The sequence below is a fragment of the Condylura cristata genome, unplaced genomic scaffold, assembly GCF_000260355.1.
Source record: "Condylura cristata isolate star-nosed mole 26May11 unplaced genomic scaffold, ConCri1.0 scaffold00008, whole genome shotgun sequence".
NCBI lineage: Eukaryota > Metazoa > Chordata > Mammalia > Eulipotyphla > Talpidae > Condylura > Condylura cristata.
In genome coordinates, this window is record NW_004567109.1 from 13,299,735 (window position 1) to 13,314,415 (window position 14,681).

Below are 14,681 nucleotides of genomic sequence, written 5' to 3' on the forward strand. Positions count from 1 at the left end.
GTGTATGGGCAAAACAATGTTTCTGGAATTTGCTTTAAAGTAGGCTTGGGGCAGGGGGGGTGGGGTGGGGGTGGGGAAGGGATAACATAAAGAAAAATTGGGCCATAAATTCCTAATTATTGTAGCTGGGGGGTGGGTACTTTTTTTTTTTTTTTTTAAATACTTTCTCTTTACTACTGGTTCTGTTTTGACAGTTTCAACAGTAAAAGACTTTATGCCCTACCTCCTCCAGGAATCCTCTTTCTCCTCAGTCTGAGTTTGAGTTCTCTGAGCTAGTCCAGCTGCTAGCATGCTCACTGGTTGTGTGGCCCAGTGGTTTACTGCTCCCTCTTGAAGGCAGGGCTGCCCTGGGTCCCTTCCATCTCACCAGGACACGGTTCGTGGCCCGAATAAATGAGTGGCTTAGTTTTGCTTCATCTGTGGTGGAGCTGTTCTGTCTCTGACTAGAGTTATGTTGCATCGAGGGTAAAGACAAACAATTTTACACAGGCATTTTCTGCACGGTTGGGCCAATGTAAAAACTCGGAAAGCAGACGATATTGCCTCTCTGTGACAGGGCTGGTGGATTCCTGGAGAACAGTCTCTGGTTGTACTGCGAGGCTCTGAGAAACTGGTAGAACAGGTTCTGCTTTCTACTTCAGAGTCCAAGACCTGGTTGGTGCATCTTCTTGGGCAGGCAGAGCAAGCTCACCGGCTGCTGGGCAAAGGCCAGAGGAGCCCTGGAAAACTGGGAACAGAAGGTAACAGGATGGAAAGTTCTGCTCAGTCACAGGAACTGACGTGAGTAGCATCTGGAAACTCCATGGCTCCTGGCCGGTGGACCTCAAGGATGAGGCTGCTCAGGGTGCTGATTTTCCTGGCTCACCTTGGAGCGGCCAGGACTGAGACAGGTAGGCGCTGCGAGTGGCCGTGATGTCTTTGTTTTGTACTGTGAGCTCAGGATTGGGAGAACCTAAAGTACTGCTAAAAATAGTGAGGCCGGGAACTAGGGCAAGGAGTAAAAACACACTCCTAAGGGAAAGAGCCCACATTTGTTTATTGATTTCTTTAGAGTGCTTTTCCAGGCCAGGCTTGCCGAATGTGCTCGTTGCCTAGGCCTGTGAAAACCCCTCTGCCACCCTCGGCTCAGAGCCTCGCCTGGAAACCGGCCCTTAAAACCTCTCTTCTCTGAGACTGTGTACATGGTTCTTGGAGACCCTGCCATGGAAGTAGGTCCCGTTACCACCACCCCACTATACCCGTACTGTGCATCAGGAAAAGGAGACTCAGGGGAGACAGCGCTTGCCCAAGATCACAGCTAGGAAGCGGCAGGACATCTGCCTTCATCATGCCCTTTGATGGATTCTCTTGGGATGGTGGTTTCTTTTTTTTTTTTAAGATTTATTTATTTATTCGTACAGAGCTGGGGTATAGGCCAGAGATGCGGAGGGTGAGAGGATTCACCAGAGACAGAGTGGGGAGCAGAACAGGCAGATCGATGAAGTACACTGCTGAGGGGAGCAGCAGGCGGGTCATGTGGATCTCCTCGGGGCAGGAGGGAATTGAACTTATGAGGAAGTGGCTTAAGCTTCTTAGTGCAGGGCTTTAACCTGCTGCGCCACCAGGGAGGGCCCGGGATGGTGGGTTTTATGTATTTACTTTTTCTTTTTTCTTCAACATAGAGGGATGTATAATTGATACTTTAAAAACAATATTAAAGAATTGCACAGCCCCTATGAGTTTTTTTCCAAAATCCGGGTTTCTTCCCGAAGTGCAAGGAACTGTGGGACACCGGATTGGATAGCAACCATGCATTGCATACAACGGTGAGGTTTCTACCTCGACCTTCCTTAGGCAAGACTGGGTGGGGTGCCAGCCCGCTGGGTCGGTCTCTCTCCTCCCACATGCACCCACGGAGGCATGGCACTTCCCCTACAGCTTCTAATTGCAGAGAAACAGACCTGTTCCTCTCAGCCTCCACCAAAGAGCTGTGGAGAATAGGGCAATTCATGCAGTTGACACAAGGGGTCAGTAAATGTTGGTTTTAACAAGTGAACCCTGTTTTGGAGGCAGAAATACAAAGGAAGGCTATTGGGTTAGTGCTTGGCCTTTAAAGCCAGAGACTGGATGGAACCCGGGGTGACTCGGTGTTGTGGGCTGTACAGAAGAACAAGTCGTGGCATCACAGGGTATTAGAAGTGGCAGGAACTTCGGAAACCCTTTGGGCTATAGTTGCCTCATCCTCAGGGCACTGAAAGTGTAAAGGGCTGAAGTGCCCAGTACCACACCCTCTGGTCTCACCCAGGTGGACAGGGAGGGGTGTTGTACTGGGTGGACAGGTACTCTCTCTTTCATTACTTTTATTTGATGTTCACAAGGAGCAGGTCAGATGGGAAACGCCTTCAGGTTCAGCAAAGCCACCTGGCTTATCCAGAGTCCCACAGCCAACACATGGAGCAAGATTATAAACTAAATAAGCCACTTCCCCCGGGGTGGGGGGTCCTTGTGCCCACTTCTGTTCATAACACGATAATGAGAGCTTAATTCCTACTAATTTCACAGAAGCCTGTTATTTTTCTTTTAGGGGCAATGTTCTAAATATAAACGCCAACTTCTGTCAACGTTCTGTCTCAGCCCTGGAGACAGGGAGGTATGGGTTTGAGTCACATTTCCTCATCCGTGAAATGGGCATAAGAATCACACTTCCCAGAAAATGGCCTCAAGGACAAAATGAAATAAACCTGAAATGCCTGTGATACCCTCCAATCTTGAGTAGACTGGCACCCAAGGGCTAGTAGCCCCATGCTGGAGGGCTCGAAATGGAGGGTTCTTTCTGCTATCTTGACCTCTCCTGGAATGAGGCCTGCCCCCACCCCCCACTCCCCACATCACTAGAAAATGCCAGCTAGGGCGGAAGGAGATTCAGTGATTAGACTGGATTTGTAGGCAGAGAAAACAACAGCTGACACTTGAGCCTCCATCAGCTGACAAGGAATTTCTGAAGTGGAGAAAGGTTCATTGACTATTATGAGGGCTGACATCAAAGAGGCACGACTGCTATTTGTCTGTGGTTAATTGAGAAAGAGACTGCTTGAGATAGGGAAATGGGCTCTACCACATTGTTCAGAGGAAGCAAGGGGACCACAGACCAGAGACAAAGGCAAAGGACTTCTGATGCGGCCGGCCTGGCTAGTTGGACGTGACTCACTGTATCAGGGCAGGGACTTGAGAAGTCCCACCTACTCCGCCCGCTTAGAGCTGAAGTGAGTTTCTTTCCTCCAGCTTAGGACTTTGTCCCTGTAGAAATCATTTTACCTATATTAATGATCTTGGTTTATGTGAGAAGTTTAAATTTCTGCCATTATAAACAAAGTCTCTTAGCTTGGGTAAAAAATAAGAATTTAGGCATAGACTGTCTAAAAAGAGACATCTAAACTTAAAAAGCACCAGTTTTATCTTATTAGCAATCACATCTCTCTGGGAGAGTTGCAGGAGCCACAGGGCCTCCACCACTTCCCCTGTGGTCTCGGACAAGCTGATCTCTTGACCTTGGATTCCTTATCTGTAAAATGGGGGTAATGAACAGTACCCCCAAGGCTGGTTGAAAAGGTTGCATAGAGCTCAAGAGAGGATTAATCAGTCATTTGCTGGTAGTGTGACCGAAGAGCTGATCCTCCCGAGACCAGATTTAGACTAGATATTCAGAAGCATCTGAGGAATGTCAGGGTGTGAGGATCAGGGATGGGGCTTGACCGGAGGCCTGTCCTAGCGTCACACTGAGTGTCCTACGGCTTGGGTGGCATCCTGGCTATTAAATGCAAACAGCAACAGAAGAGCCCAGGCCAGGTCCAGTGTCCTGGGGTGGGGTGAGGTTGACCGTTGGCTCTGAGTGACACATGAAATGGAGGAAGTGACAAAAATGATGAAAGCCCAGTCCTCAACCTTGTCTGAGCCAGAAAGCTAGGGCTCATGGCAGAAGCTACACCTGGTAAGCCTGTTAAGCCCTCCATTAAGAAACCACTGAACTTCTGATAGCAGTGCTGGGTACATACAGAGGATGAAATTGCTTCATGTAGCTTATGCAGGGGAGCAAAACTACCACCCTAAAATATGTCTTTTGGGCAAAAGCTTTATTTCATGGGCAGGGCCCTGCAGCTGGGTGGAGGTTACTTTTGAAAAACACCTTGATCTGATCACCTTCTCCTTTGTCCCTGGAGAAGGCAGAACTGAAATCTGTAAACACTGTGCTTTCTTTGGTAAACTCCCTAACTGGCCTTCCTTTCTCTCTCCTCCAGCCTCCCTACTGTTAGCCGAGCTATGTAAACGGCACCTGCAGCCTGGTGGCCCAGCAGCTCAGTTGTGCTGGGTCCTGCCCGTGAAGGAGGTGCCCATGCTATTATTAAACTTTTTTGTCTTTTCTTCATCAATCTGTCTGATGCTGGTTTGATTACTTGCCCATTTAGAAGGACCACGAGGGCTGCAGGATGATTTCCTGTGCACCCTGACTCCTACTTCCGTATATTCTCTTGTCTGTATTGCAACAAGAGGTTTTCGGTATTTCAGCCTCCGTTGGTTTAGGGCCGAGCCCCAACTTTGGTCAACTTCCACGGCATGCAGGACCACTGGCCGCTGCCAGCTTGCACCCAGAAGCACTAACAAACAGAAGGAATTCAGCCCAACCTGAGTTTTAGATGTATTTCTCTGGAGTGTGATAAGATGTGGCTCTAGTTGTGGATTCAGAGGTGAAGCAACTCACTGAAGGTCACACAGTCAGTCTGTGAGTCTAGAAACCTGAGCACTTAACCCCAACACTTTCCCTTTGCTTTGATACGAGCACTCTGCTTTGAACTCCAAAAGGGTTCGTGGGGTCAAACAGCCCAATCCCTTATGTTCTACCTGGGTGGGGAGATAAAAAGAGCCTTGTTGAAGAGCACAGGGTAGGAACAGAGCAGTCATTCCCCGACCTCTGTTTTCCAGGACAAAGCCAGACCCATGGCTCTTTTCTTTAAGTCCTGGGCTCAGAGGAAACTTCCTTTCACTTTGCAACTCAGGGTAGCCCCAGACTCCCCCATTCAGGCTCACAGGAGGCCAAGCATTGAGGGAGGGTCTTGTCTCCCCTGTAGGGAAGTTCTGGCACATCTCTGACCTGCACCTTGACCCCAACTACAATGCATCCGGAACCCCCCTCCAGGTGTGCCCATCAGCCGGCTCCCAGCCAGTGCCCAACGCGGGCCCCTGGGGTGATTACCTCTGCGATTCTCCCTGGGTCCTGATCAACTCCTCCATTCACGCCATGAAGGAGATTGAGCCGGAGCCAGACTTCATCCTCTGGACTGGGTGAGAGCAACCAGGACCTCAGATGTGCTCCCTGGGCCCTGGCATGTGCCACGTGCCAGCCCAGCACCTTCCCCTCACTATCTCTTCATCCTCACACCTGCCCGCAGGGAGTGAGATAGCTCGCCCAAGGGCCCCTGGGCCTGGCAGACTCCCAAGTCTGCCCCAGGGCCTTGACTTCTTGGCCTCAGGAGAAGCAGCTGCCTCTGAGGATGGCAGGGTGGGCACGGGGACACTGCCCACTGGAGGGTGAGCACAGTAGCCACCTCCACTGGGATCCAAGGAGTCCAAGCCCTAGAGATCCAAATATGGGGGCGGGGGAGGGTAAAGGGAAAGGAAGGAGGGGAAGGGGATCCAGCAGCCTGTCAGCTGCTGGCTACTTCGTGCCGCCTGGCTCTGGGAATTCTCAGTGGTCAGGAATCTGAGGTACATGGGGGTGTTTCTGCTCAGCCCCTGGACTCAAGTGGCTTCTCATCCAGGCCGCTGCTGTAAGTCCTCCGGCTCTCCCGGACACTCCTTCCTGGTCACTCACTCAAGGCCCCCTTCACCGCTGGGGAACTGAGATGAGGGTGACCTGGACTCCCCTTCATGGAGCTCACGGTCTTGTGGACCATATAAACAAGCCCATTGATCATTCTATCCCAGAGGGGAGGGGTCACAGGGCGTGGGGACGTGGTGCCTTCACAGGGCAGCTGGCTTCATCTGCCAGATGGGGTGGGACTTAGACTGCAGAAAGCGGGAGCCAGAGCTGGCGAGGAAGGCTGAAAGGACCTCTGACTCTGGCTGCCCCTTCCAACCTCAGTGGACACTTCTATTGTAAAAGGAAAGATCAAGCCAATGCCCCCAGCGGCTCCTCAGTACTACTGACCAGTCACCAGGAATGACCCTCAGGCAGGCAGAGGCGGGGCAGCCCGGACATCAGTGATGTGTCTCTGGAGGAGCTGACAGCTCTGGCTCCCCGGGGCCTCAGGGATCATTCTACCAGAATGTGCTGCAGGCTGTGACTCTGGGCTCCTCTCCACTGAGGGTTCTCAGTGTGTGTGAACGGGGCAGCTTCTCCAAGGAGGGGTTCTTTGTCGGAGACTAGCTCCAACGTTTGAGGTGTCTGGAGGCAGCACAGGCAGGACCCTAAGATGGGAAGGCAAGGGCGAGCGGATATTCCAAAAGGGGAGACAGGAGCGGGTGCGAGGAAGACACGGGAGTCAGGATAGGATGCAAGTCTTCCTGCTATCCCTTCAGCAGGTCTTTATTTATACTGTGTAGCAAGTAGCTAATTGTAATAACGCATAGGGTGAGTTAATGAGACATCTCCATAAAACATTCTCAAGGACAAGGAGAAAAAGCATTCTTCCCTTAACAATTTATGGTATAATAGATTATACGTTTTGTGACAGTTATCATGTATACAGCTGTCTACATATCACTCAAAGGAAGAGGGGTCTGGGAAAGGGTGAGTTTGTTAGCAAAAGGTTGTTAGGGGTCTTGGAGTAGTAATAAATTGTGTTAGCAGTGTTAGCAGTGATGTCTAAAGAAAAGCTAGTTAGCTAATTTAAGGCTACCAGAGAGTAGTTAGTGCTTGTTTTAAAAAGGAGTAAATTAAGAGAAAGTTGTACAGTTGTGTATCAAACAACACCTGTGTAGTCAAGGTTAAAATTTGTCCATTATGCCCTGGGAGCCTTATCTGAGGTTTGCTTTTTTATTTAAAGAAACCAAGGAAGCTTCCCAGGAGTTTTTATGTCCTGGGATCTTATTTCTCCTGGGGCTTGCCTTTTGTCTCAGGAGACAGAGGAATTTCTCCTGGGGCAGCTTGCCTGAACCAGGCAGCCGCCTGTGTGGCTAAGACAATCCAGTTATAAACTGAATGTTGCTCAGAATATTTTGATATTATGTTTATACAAAAAAGGGAGGTCATAACATAAGTTAGCAGTGGACAGTCTGATTTTTCAGAACTTATCCCGATCCACCCGGAATCTGTCAGGACGATGGACATTGCATAGCTTGTGTCAGTCCTTGGACAAACAGGTGACATTCTGAAAGACTCGCAGGAAGTTCATGGCCCCTGAACAGAAGCCTGGGTCATCTGGGAACACTCTGGGACATGCAGAGGTCTGTGACACTGGGTGAGATGGCTTCCAGGGCTCCCAATAATTCTTCAATTTCTAAGAAACTTGACTTCTTAGAGAGAAGAACCCCTTGGAGAGATAACATATAGGAAATGGATGTGTTTTCTATCAGATTGAATTAGAGCTTCCAAACTAGGAAGTAAAATGGAATTTTGTTGTGAAGTCATTGAATTTGTGGTCTTTTCCTCAGGACAGGGTTAAAGGCTACTTTTGCTGCTTGAATGAGGATCGCAGAGACACAGTAGGAGGTAGCAGGTATGAGCCACACAGGGTTCAGATCCTGGCTCCCCATTTTCTAGTTGTAGACACCTTAGGTAGAATTTCTTTACCTTTCTTTCTTTCCTTTTTTTTTTTTGGGGCATAGAAGAACTGGGGTACAGGCCCGAAGTGTAGGGGTGAGAGAAATTTACAGGGATAAAGGGGAGCAGAGCAGGCAGATTGACTGAGATACACCGCTGAGGGGAGCAGCTGGCGAGACAGGAGAGATCTGCCCACCATGTGGGTCAGCCCCCTGGCTGGGATCAGATCTGTGCTTCAGCGGCGGTGGAGTCCCCCATGTGCTGGTCCACCAGGGAGGCCTCTGCTCTGTTCCTCTCTTAAGCATCTCTAAGGTAGGTCCAGGAAGTTAGGTGAAACAGGATTAAATGGTCCTGGGGCAGGACTGGATCTGCTGCAGTGTAGACCTGTATTTTGTGCTCTGAAATCAGCTTCAAACTCCTTTGGACCCTCAGGGAAAGGAGCAGAAGTAAGGCAGTTTCTCTACCCTGAGCTCCATGGGGATTTACAGATGGAACTGGAACTCTAAGGCTCCCTGCTCTAAGCAAGAATAATAGTAACTGTCACCAGCTACTGTTCCACACTTCAAATCTATAAACCCCCCCTTGCTGAAGTCTCACAAATACTCTGAGTAGGTACCATCTATACCCCCATTTTCAGGTGAGCTGATGGAGGCTCAAAGAGGTTAAATGACTGGCCAGGGGCTCAGGGAGCAGGCCAGTGGCACAACCTGGGTGTGAACTGTTCTGCATGGCCCCAACTCCAGCCCAGCCATCCCCCCCGCAGTCCCTGTTTCTAGGCAGAGCCACCCCCTCCTATTTGGTGCCCTCCCAAGCTGCCTGCCCTTAGCTGACTGCGCTGTTTTGCAGTGATGACACCCCTCATGTGCCCAACGATGAGCTGGGAGAGGAAGCCGTGCTGGGAATCGTGGAACGCCTCACCGCGCTCATCAGAGAGGTCTTTCCAGGTAACACTCTCCGTCCCCACCTCCTGGCCCGGCAGTGTCTGGCACAGAGGGACCGTGGCAGCCAGACAGAGCAATGAACTTTATCCTCTGACAGTGATGGCCCTTGGGTCCCAGAGTACTCCATGGGCCCCCAGGGTCCTCGCCAGGGTCCTCCCCCCAAGGCACTCACTTCTTACCCTCCAACAACCTGCAAGGGGTGCAGCTCAGCAGCCTTGGGCACACACCGAACCCCACTAGCAGGAGTGCCTGACCTCTCACTGCCTCTGGCTCTCCTGGCGGACACCAGGCTCCTGGCTCCTTCTCAGGGTGTGTGCAGCCACACCGTAGCGTGGCTGCATTGCCTCTGGGCAAGTCTCTCATGGACACACACACCTCAGGTGTTCCAGCTCTGGCCTGCTGTTGCCATTCATTGCTCACAAACCTTTCCCACTGCTGGGACCTCCAGGCAAGGCTGGTTTCCAGCCAAGGCATTTTGGTGGTTTGAAAGACTTTGGAGCGTGGGGGAGCAAGCAGAACTGTGATTACAGTAGCAGCCCCAGGATGTGGCTGGGAGAAGGGATTTGGATGCCTCACCTGATGGCCCTTGAAAATGTCTTTAAGCAGATTGTGCCCACTGGGGGCTGATCAGGCTCTTACGCTGTCCGCTGGGGGCCTGACAAAGCAGCCCCTTCCCTTGAGTTCTGGTACAGCTACTTCCTCTAAAGGTCTCAGGAGTTGCCAGGCCCCAGACATGAAATAATGCTCATAAAAATAATTAATTGCAGCAGCAGCAACAGCAGCAATACCTTACGCGTGGAGGGCTAAGAGTTGGGCATTCCCAGGAATACTGTATGCTTTGGTTCATTCACTGTCGTGTAATTCTAGAGAGCGATGCTACTGCTGTCAGGTTTAGCAATGAGAAATGAGAGTTTTGGAGTCAAGTAACTGGTGGAGACCTTTAGAGATTCAAAGCCTGCTCTTCACCATACCCACTGTCACTCTCCGAGTGACACGAGCCACGTCTTTCTCCTTTCTGCCACCTCCTTCCCTCATCTTACATGGAGCTGTGTTATGCAGAGTTGTGTGGAGGCTTCCAGTCTGTGTAATCCAACCCAGCTCAGACATGCTTGTCCCTGTTAGTTCTTCCAGCAGAAGTCACTACTTAGGACGGAGGGAGGACATTCTCTCCCCACTCCCCAGTCTCAATGATAGATGTTATCCTCTATTCTAGATAAGGAACCTCTGGCTCAGAGCTACTCAGTTCTCAGGGAGAGATGCAAACTCAGGTCCAACTCAGCACACTCTCCTCTATTCCACGTGGGATTCCAGAATAAAAATGAAATAATGGATAAGAAAATGATCCTGGGCCTTCCTGGTGGCACAAGGGGTTAAGTCACAGCACTGTGAAGCTATCTGCAGTCACTGCAGCATGAGTTCCATCCCCGGCCAGGGAGCTGACCCATATGGCACAGCAGACCTCTCCTGTCTCAGCTGCTGCTCACTTCAGCAGGGTATTTCAGTTGATCTGTCTGTTCTGCTCCCCACTCTGTCTCTGGTGAGTCCTCTCACCCACCCACACTTTTGGCCTACTATACCTCAGTTCTTTTATATATATATATATATAGTAGTTAAAAGAATGCATGATGTGAATTTATCAGCTTAACCACTTTTATGTCTACAGCTTTATTTATATATATATAAATAAAACAAATCTTAAAAAAAAAAAACCTGCTGTCAACTGAAGTATGCCAGTGTTCCCTAGTCTCAGTCAGTGATAAGGCACACCCATGTGTGGAGGTTTTAAAATGAGAACAAGGACGCCCTTCCTCTTCCTAGTCTTTAGCTCCCTTTCCTCAGGGAGCCTCCCCTGACCACACCTCTCATCTGCAGCAAGCAGTTCTTCCCTATGCTGACAACTCTCAGTACTCAGTACTGCAAGGCCTCTGAACTTAACAGGGAGCCTGGCATCCCCCCACTCCTTCCCTGGTCTCTGCTTTGGTATACACTAAGAGCTCAATAAATACTCGTTGATGTGAGAAACAGTGAAAGTCCGGAGGCCTCCTGGAGTGAATCAGAGCCCTCCCCTACAGTCAGGTAGGTCTGGAATGATGAGAACAAGAACACTCAATTGCTAAGTGGCCGATACCAGAGCTCAGCATTACTTTGATTTAGGTCTTGCTTTCTCCTTCTTGCAGCTTGTTTCCTTCTGACTGGAAAACTCTGCTGGGGGTGGGTTAGCAATGGGGCTCCCTGCTCTCCCTTCTGAGGCCTGGGGACCGTCCCACCAGATCTATCAAGTGTGGTTTCAGCCACCTCTGTTTTCCTTATCTGTGCAGTGCCCTTCCTATGAGTGCTGGCTGGAACTCCACTGAGTGCTTTCTCATACACATTATTGTGCTTCTTTTTTCCACCCAGATACTAAAGTCTATGCTGCTTTGGGCAACCATGACTTTCACCCCAAAAACCAGTTCCCAGCAGAGAGCAATAATATCTACAACCGGGTGGCAGAACTGTGGAGGCCCTGGCTCAGTAATGAGTCTGTTGCTCTCTTCAAAAAAGGTACTATCATCATTTGCTACTGATGTGCTTCCAGTGTGCCAGTCTGGCCAAATGTCCTCTTTACATAGTATAGTTCCTGATACGATGCCCATTTTATAGATAAGGAGCCCGAGACTGGAAGATACCAAATCTCTTGGTATTGGTCACCCAGCTTAGAAGAGGAGCCTGGGTTGACCTTACCCCACTCCTGAGGACCCAGAGTGAATATATATTGAGCTCTCAGCCCACAACTATGCAACAATCCTAGGTGGGGCTTCTCAGCCTGGTCACTACGGACATTTTGGGCCAGAGAGTTCTTGGTGTGGGGATGTCCTGTGCTTGGTGGCATGTTCAATGGCATCCCTGGCCTCCGCCCACTATGCCAGTAACACCTGCAGTTGCAATAACCCAAAATGACTCCAGACAAGGTCAGAATCGTGGGCATGGTTGAGAGCCACAGGTCTGGAGACACAAGTCATGCCAAGGTAGCCCTGACCTACTCTTCTATTTCCCCAGCCCCCAGCTGCTGGGGACCCCACTGACACCCAACCAGAAGCCTGCAATGCAGATATACACTGATTTAGCCCATGGGGCAGAGACCTGAGTGGAAAGGGTTAAATGAGAACAAGGACGCCCTTCCTCTTCCTAGTGTTTAAAGGGGCAAACATTACCTCCTATTATCCCCATTCTACAGATGAGGCAGAGAGAGGTGAAGTAGCCAGGTTGCACAGGTGATATATTAAAGAGCCAGTATGTGAAGGCAGGCAGCCTGGTGCTGGAGCCTTTGGTCATGATGGCCCTCCTATGGGGAGCATGGGAGAGAGGACGCAAGGGAAGGAGAAGAGGGAGAGTAAGATGGAGGGGATGGAGGTGCAGAGGCAGTGGGCCCTTCCGAGCTTCCCTGGCCGTGATGTCCGCCCTAGGTGCCTTCTATTCTGAGAGACTGCCAGGGCTCGGCAGGGCGGGGCGAATCGTGGTCCTCAACACCAACTTGTACTATAGCAACAACAAGCAGACGGCTGGCATGTCTGACCCTGGTCAGCAGTTCCAGTGGCTGGAAGATGTGCTGACCCGTGCCTCCCAAGCGAAGGAAATGGTAAGGGTGTCTGCCCCTTCTCCGCCCTCTGGGGTCACTTCCCGAGCAAGTTTCCCACCTCCACAGAAGCTCATGGACCCACCTGACACGACCACAGCCCAGAGGGTCCTTCATCCGCCTGTCATCAGGTGGGAGCTTCTACTGTCCCTATAACAGCCATGAAACTGGGAACCCAGAGCCCATTGAGGATGTGAGGCTCCTGAGGGGTGATGACAACCCCCAGTCACACAACGAGTGGTAGGCGGGGCTGTCTCTAGGACTCCCATCTGCATACTCCAAGGCCAGCGCTCCTGTCCACTCTGTCCACGTGGCAGTGCATATCACGCCCCACAGTTCCAGGCCACGCCTTGCCCTCGAGGGGTGCTGATCTAGTCAGCATGGCTGGTGGCTTCCCAGGACCAGCCCCTCTCCCATTCACCAGTGTCCCTGCATGTCCTACAGGACTTCAGGGATGGTGCATCAGGCATGTGGCTTTACATGGAGGAACTCATCTAGCTCTCAACCCCCCACCCCCATAGATGTTACCCCCAGTGAGAGCACTGAGGCCCAACAGCTGCAGTCCAAGCTGCAGGCTGACTCCACAGTCTTCTCTTAATTGCCTCCCCCCCACCGTTAATCAGCATGTGCTGCCCAGCCAGGCCAGGAAGGTTTTGATACTCTCCGAGATTGCCAAGAGAAGAGGCCTGGGCCCCGCAGGGTCCGGAATTACCATGAGGAGGGGCCCTGGAAGCTGAAAGGAGAGCAGGAGAAAAGGAGAAGGGACCTGGTGCGGGGCACAGCCACGCAAGGGCTCAGGGGTCGGGCAGCACAGGATGCATTCTGGGTACAGGGAACTCCGGAGGGGTTTTGGGAGGGGGAAGGGGGCTCTGGGGAGCAGTACAATGGAGCCCGTCTGCTTGCCTTTGGGGGGATGGGCAGTTGGGGAGGTGGAAATGGGGGCTGGGGAAGGGGTCTCTGAGCCGCTCCTGGGCACCCTCCCTCATAGGTCTACATCATTGGCCACGTGCCCCCGGGGTTCTTTGAGAAGACGCGGAACAAAGCCTGGTTCCGGGAGGGCTTCAACGAGGAGTACCTGAAAGTGGTCCGCAAGCACCACGGGGTCATCGCGGGGCAGTTCTTCGGGCACCACCACACCGACAGCTTCCGGATGTTCTACGATGACGCAGGTACTCGCCCCGGAGGCTCCGGCCAGCCCCTCCTATTTCGCCCGCCTCTCAGCACCGCTTTCTCTCCTGAAAGGTGCCCCCATCAGCGTCATGTTCCTCACACCTGGGGTCACGCCATGGAAAACCACGTTGCCTGGAGTGGTCAACGGGGCCAACAATCCAGGCATCCGGGTGTTCGAATACGACCGGGCCACACTGAGCCTGCAGGTGAGGGGCCTGGGTCTGCAGGGCAGGGCCAGAGAGGAAGCGGAGCGGGGGCTGACACATGACTGCCTTCCCTCGTGCTGTCTGCAGCAGCCCCTCCTCTCCTGGTGCCTCTAGAGCTCGGTGTGGAACCCTGGAGTCACCTCTAAATCCTGCCAAGCCGGGTCATTTCCTTCTCCCCAAGTCTCCCTTTTGGCTGGGTTACAGCCCCTGACCTGCTCTTCCTGCCTTCAGCGCTGCCCTGACAGAGGGGACACGCTGCTGAGGGAAGCAGCGGGGGAGACAGGAGAGGCCTGCTGCGCCATGCGGGTCAGCTCCCTGGCCGGGGATCGAACTCGTGCTGCATGGCTGCTGACAGCTTCATAGTTAAACCCTGTGCCACTAGGGAGGGCCCGCTTGAATTTGTTTTAATCCCTTTGTTTTGTAAATATTTACTGAGCATCTTCTGTGTCCATGGGACAGAAACTGCACGGGCCATGGGGTCAACCCCATGCCTGCCATTTGTAGGTTCCTGCCCAAAGGCACTGCCTCGTATGCCTCAGTTTCCTCACCTGTGAAGTGGGGTCATAAGCGCGGTTACCTGGCCAGACTCAATCAGGTGTGCCAAGCCGGCGCGGCCGGCCAGTAGCAAATGCTCAGTCACACAGTGGTCACTATTACCGCTGTAAGGGGTGAGCGTGGGCTGGGCGTGGGCGCGGAAGGCTGCTCACTGCCGGCCCACTCGCGCTGTCTCCAGGACATGGTGACCTACTTCGTCAACCTGAGCCAGGCAAACGCGCAAGGGACTCCGCGCTGGGAGCTCGAGTATCGGGTGACAGAAGCCTACCGGGTGCGCGACGCCGGCGCCCGCTCCATGCAAGAGGCTCTGAAGCGCATCTCCAGCGAGCAGGCCGCGCTGCAGCGCTACTACGTCTACAACTCCGTCAGCTATGACCTGCAGGCCTGCGGCGCCGGCTGCCGCGCCGAGCACGTGTGCGCGCTGCGCGCAGTGGCCTTCGACGCCTACGCCGCCTGCCTGC

The 14,681-nt window shown here is 52.2% G+C and overlaps 1 protein-coding gene across 1 annotated transcript in view; it reads left to right on the plus strand.

The window, feature by feature from the left end:
- The first annotated feature begins 811 nt into the window (after nucleotides 1-811).
- The window catches only part of SMPDL3B (sphingomyelin phosphodiesterase, acid-like 3B), a 14,596-nt gene continuing 726 nt past the window's right edge, over nucleotides 812-14,681 (plus strand). Inside the window, exons 1-8 of the mRNA XM_004679403.2 lie at nucleotides 812-890; nucleotides 5,103-5,316; nucleotides 8,582-8,679; nucleotides 11,074-11,217; nucleotides 12,120-12,292; nucleotides 13,278-13,458; nucleotides 13,532-13,665; nucleotides 14,399-14,671. Of these exons, the coding sequence (XP_004679460.1) occupies nucleotides 830-890; nucleotides 5,103-5,316; nucleotides 8,582-8,679; nucleotides 11,074-11,217; nucleotides 12,120-12,292; nucleotides 13,278-13,458; nucleotides 13,532-13,665; nucleotides 14,399-14,671 (1,278 nt within the window). The 5' untranslated portion in view covers nucleotides 812-829. The remainder of the gene's footprint in view (nucleotides 891-5,102; nucleotides 5,317-8,581; nucleotides 8,680-11,073; nucleotides 11,218-12,119; nucleotides 12,293-13,277; nucleotides 13,459-13,531; nucleotides 13,666-14,398; nucleotides 14,672-14,681) is intronic.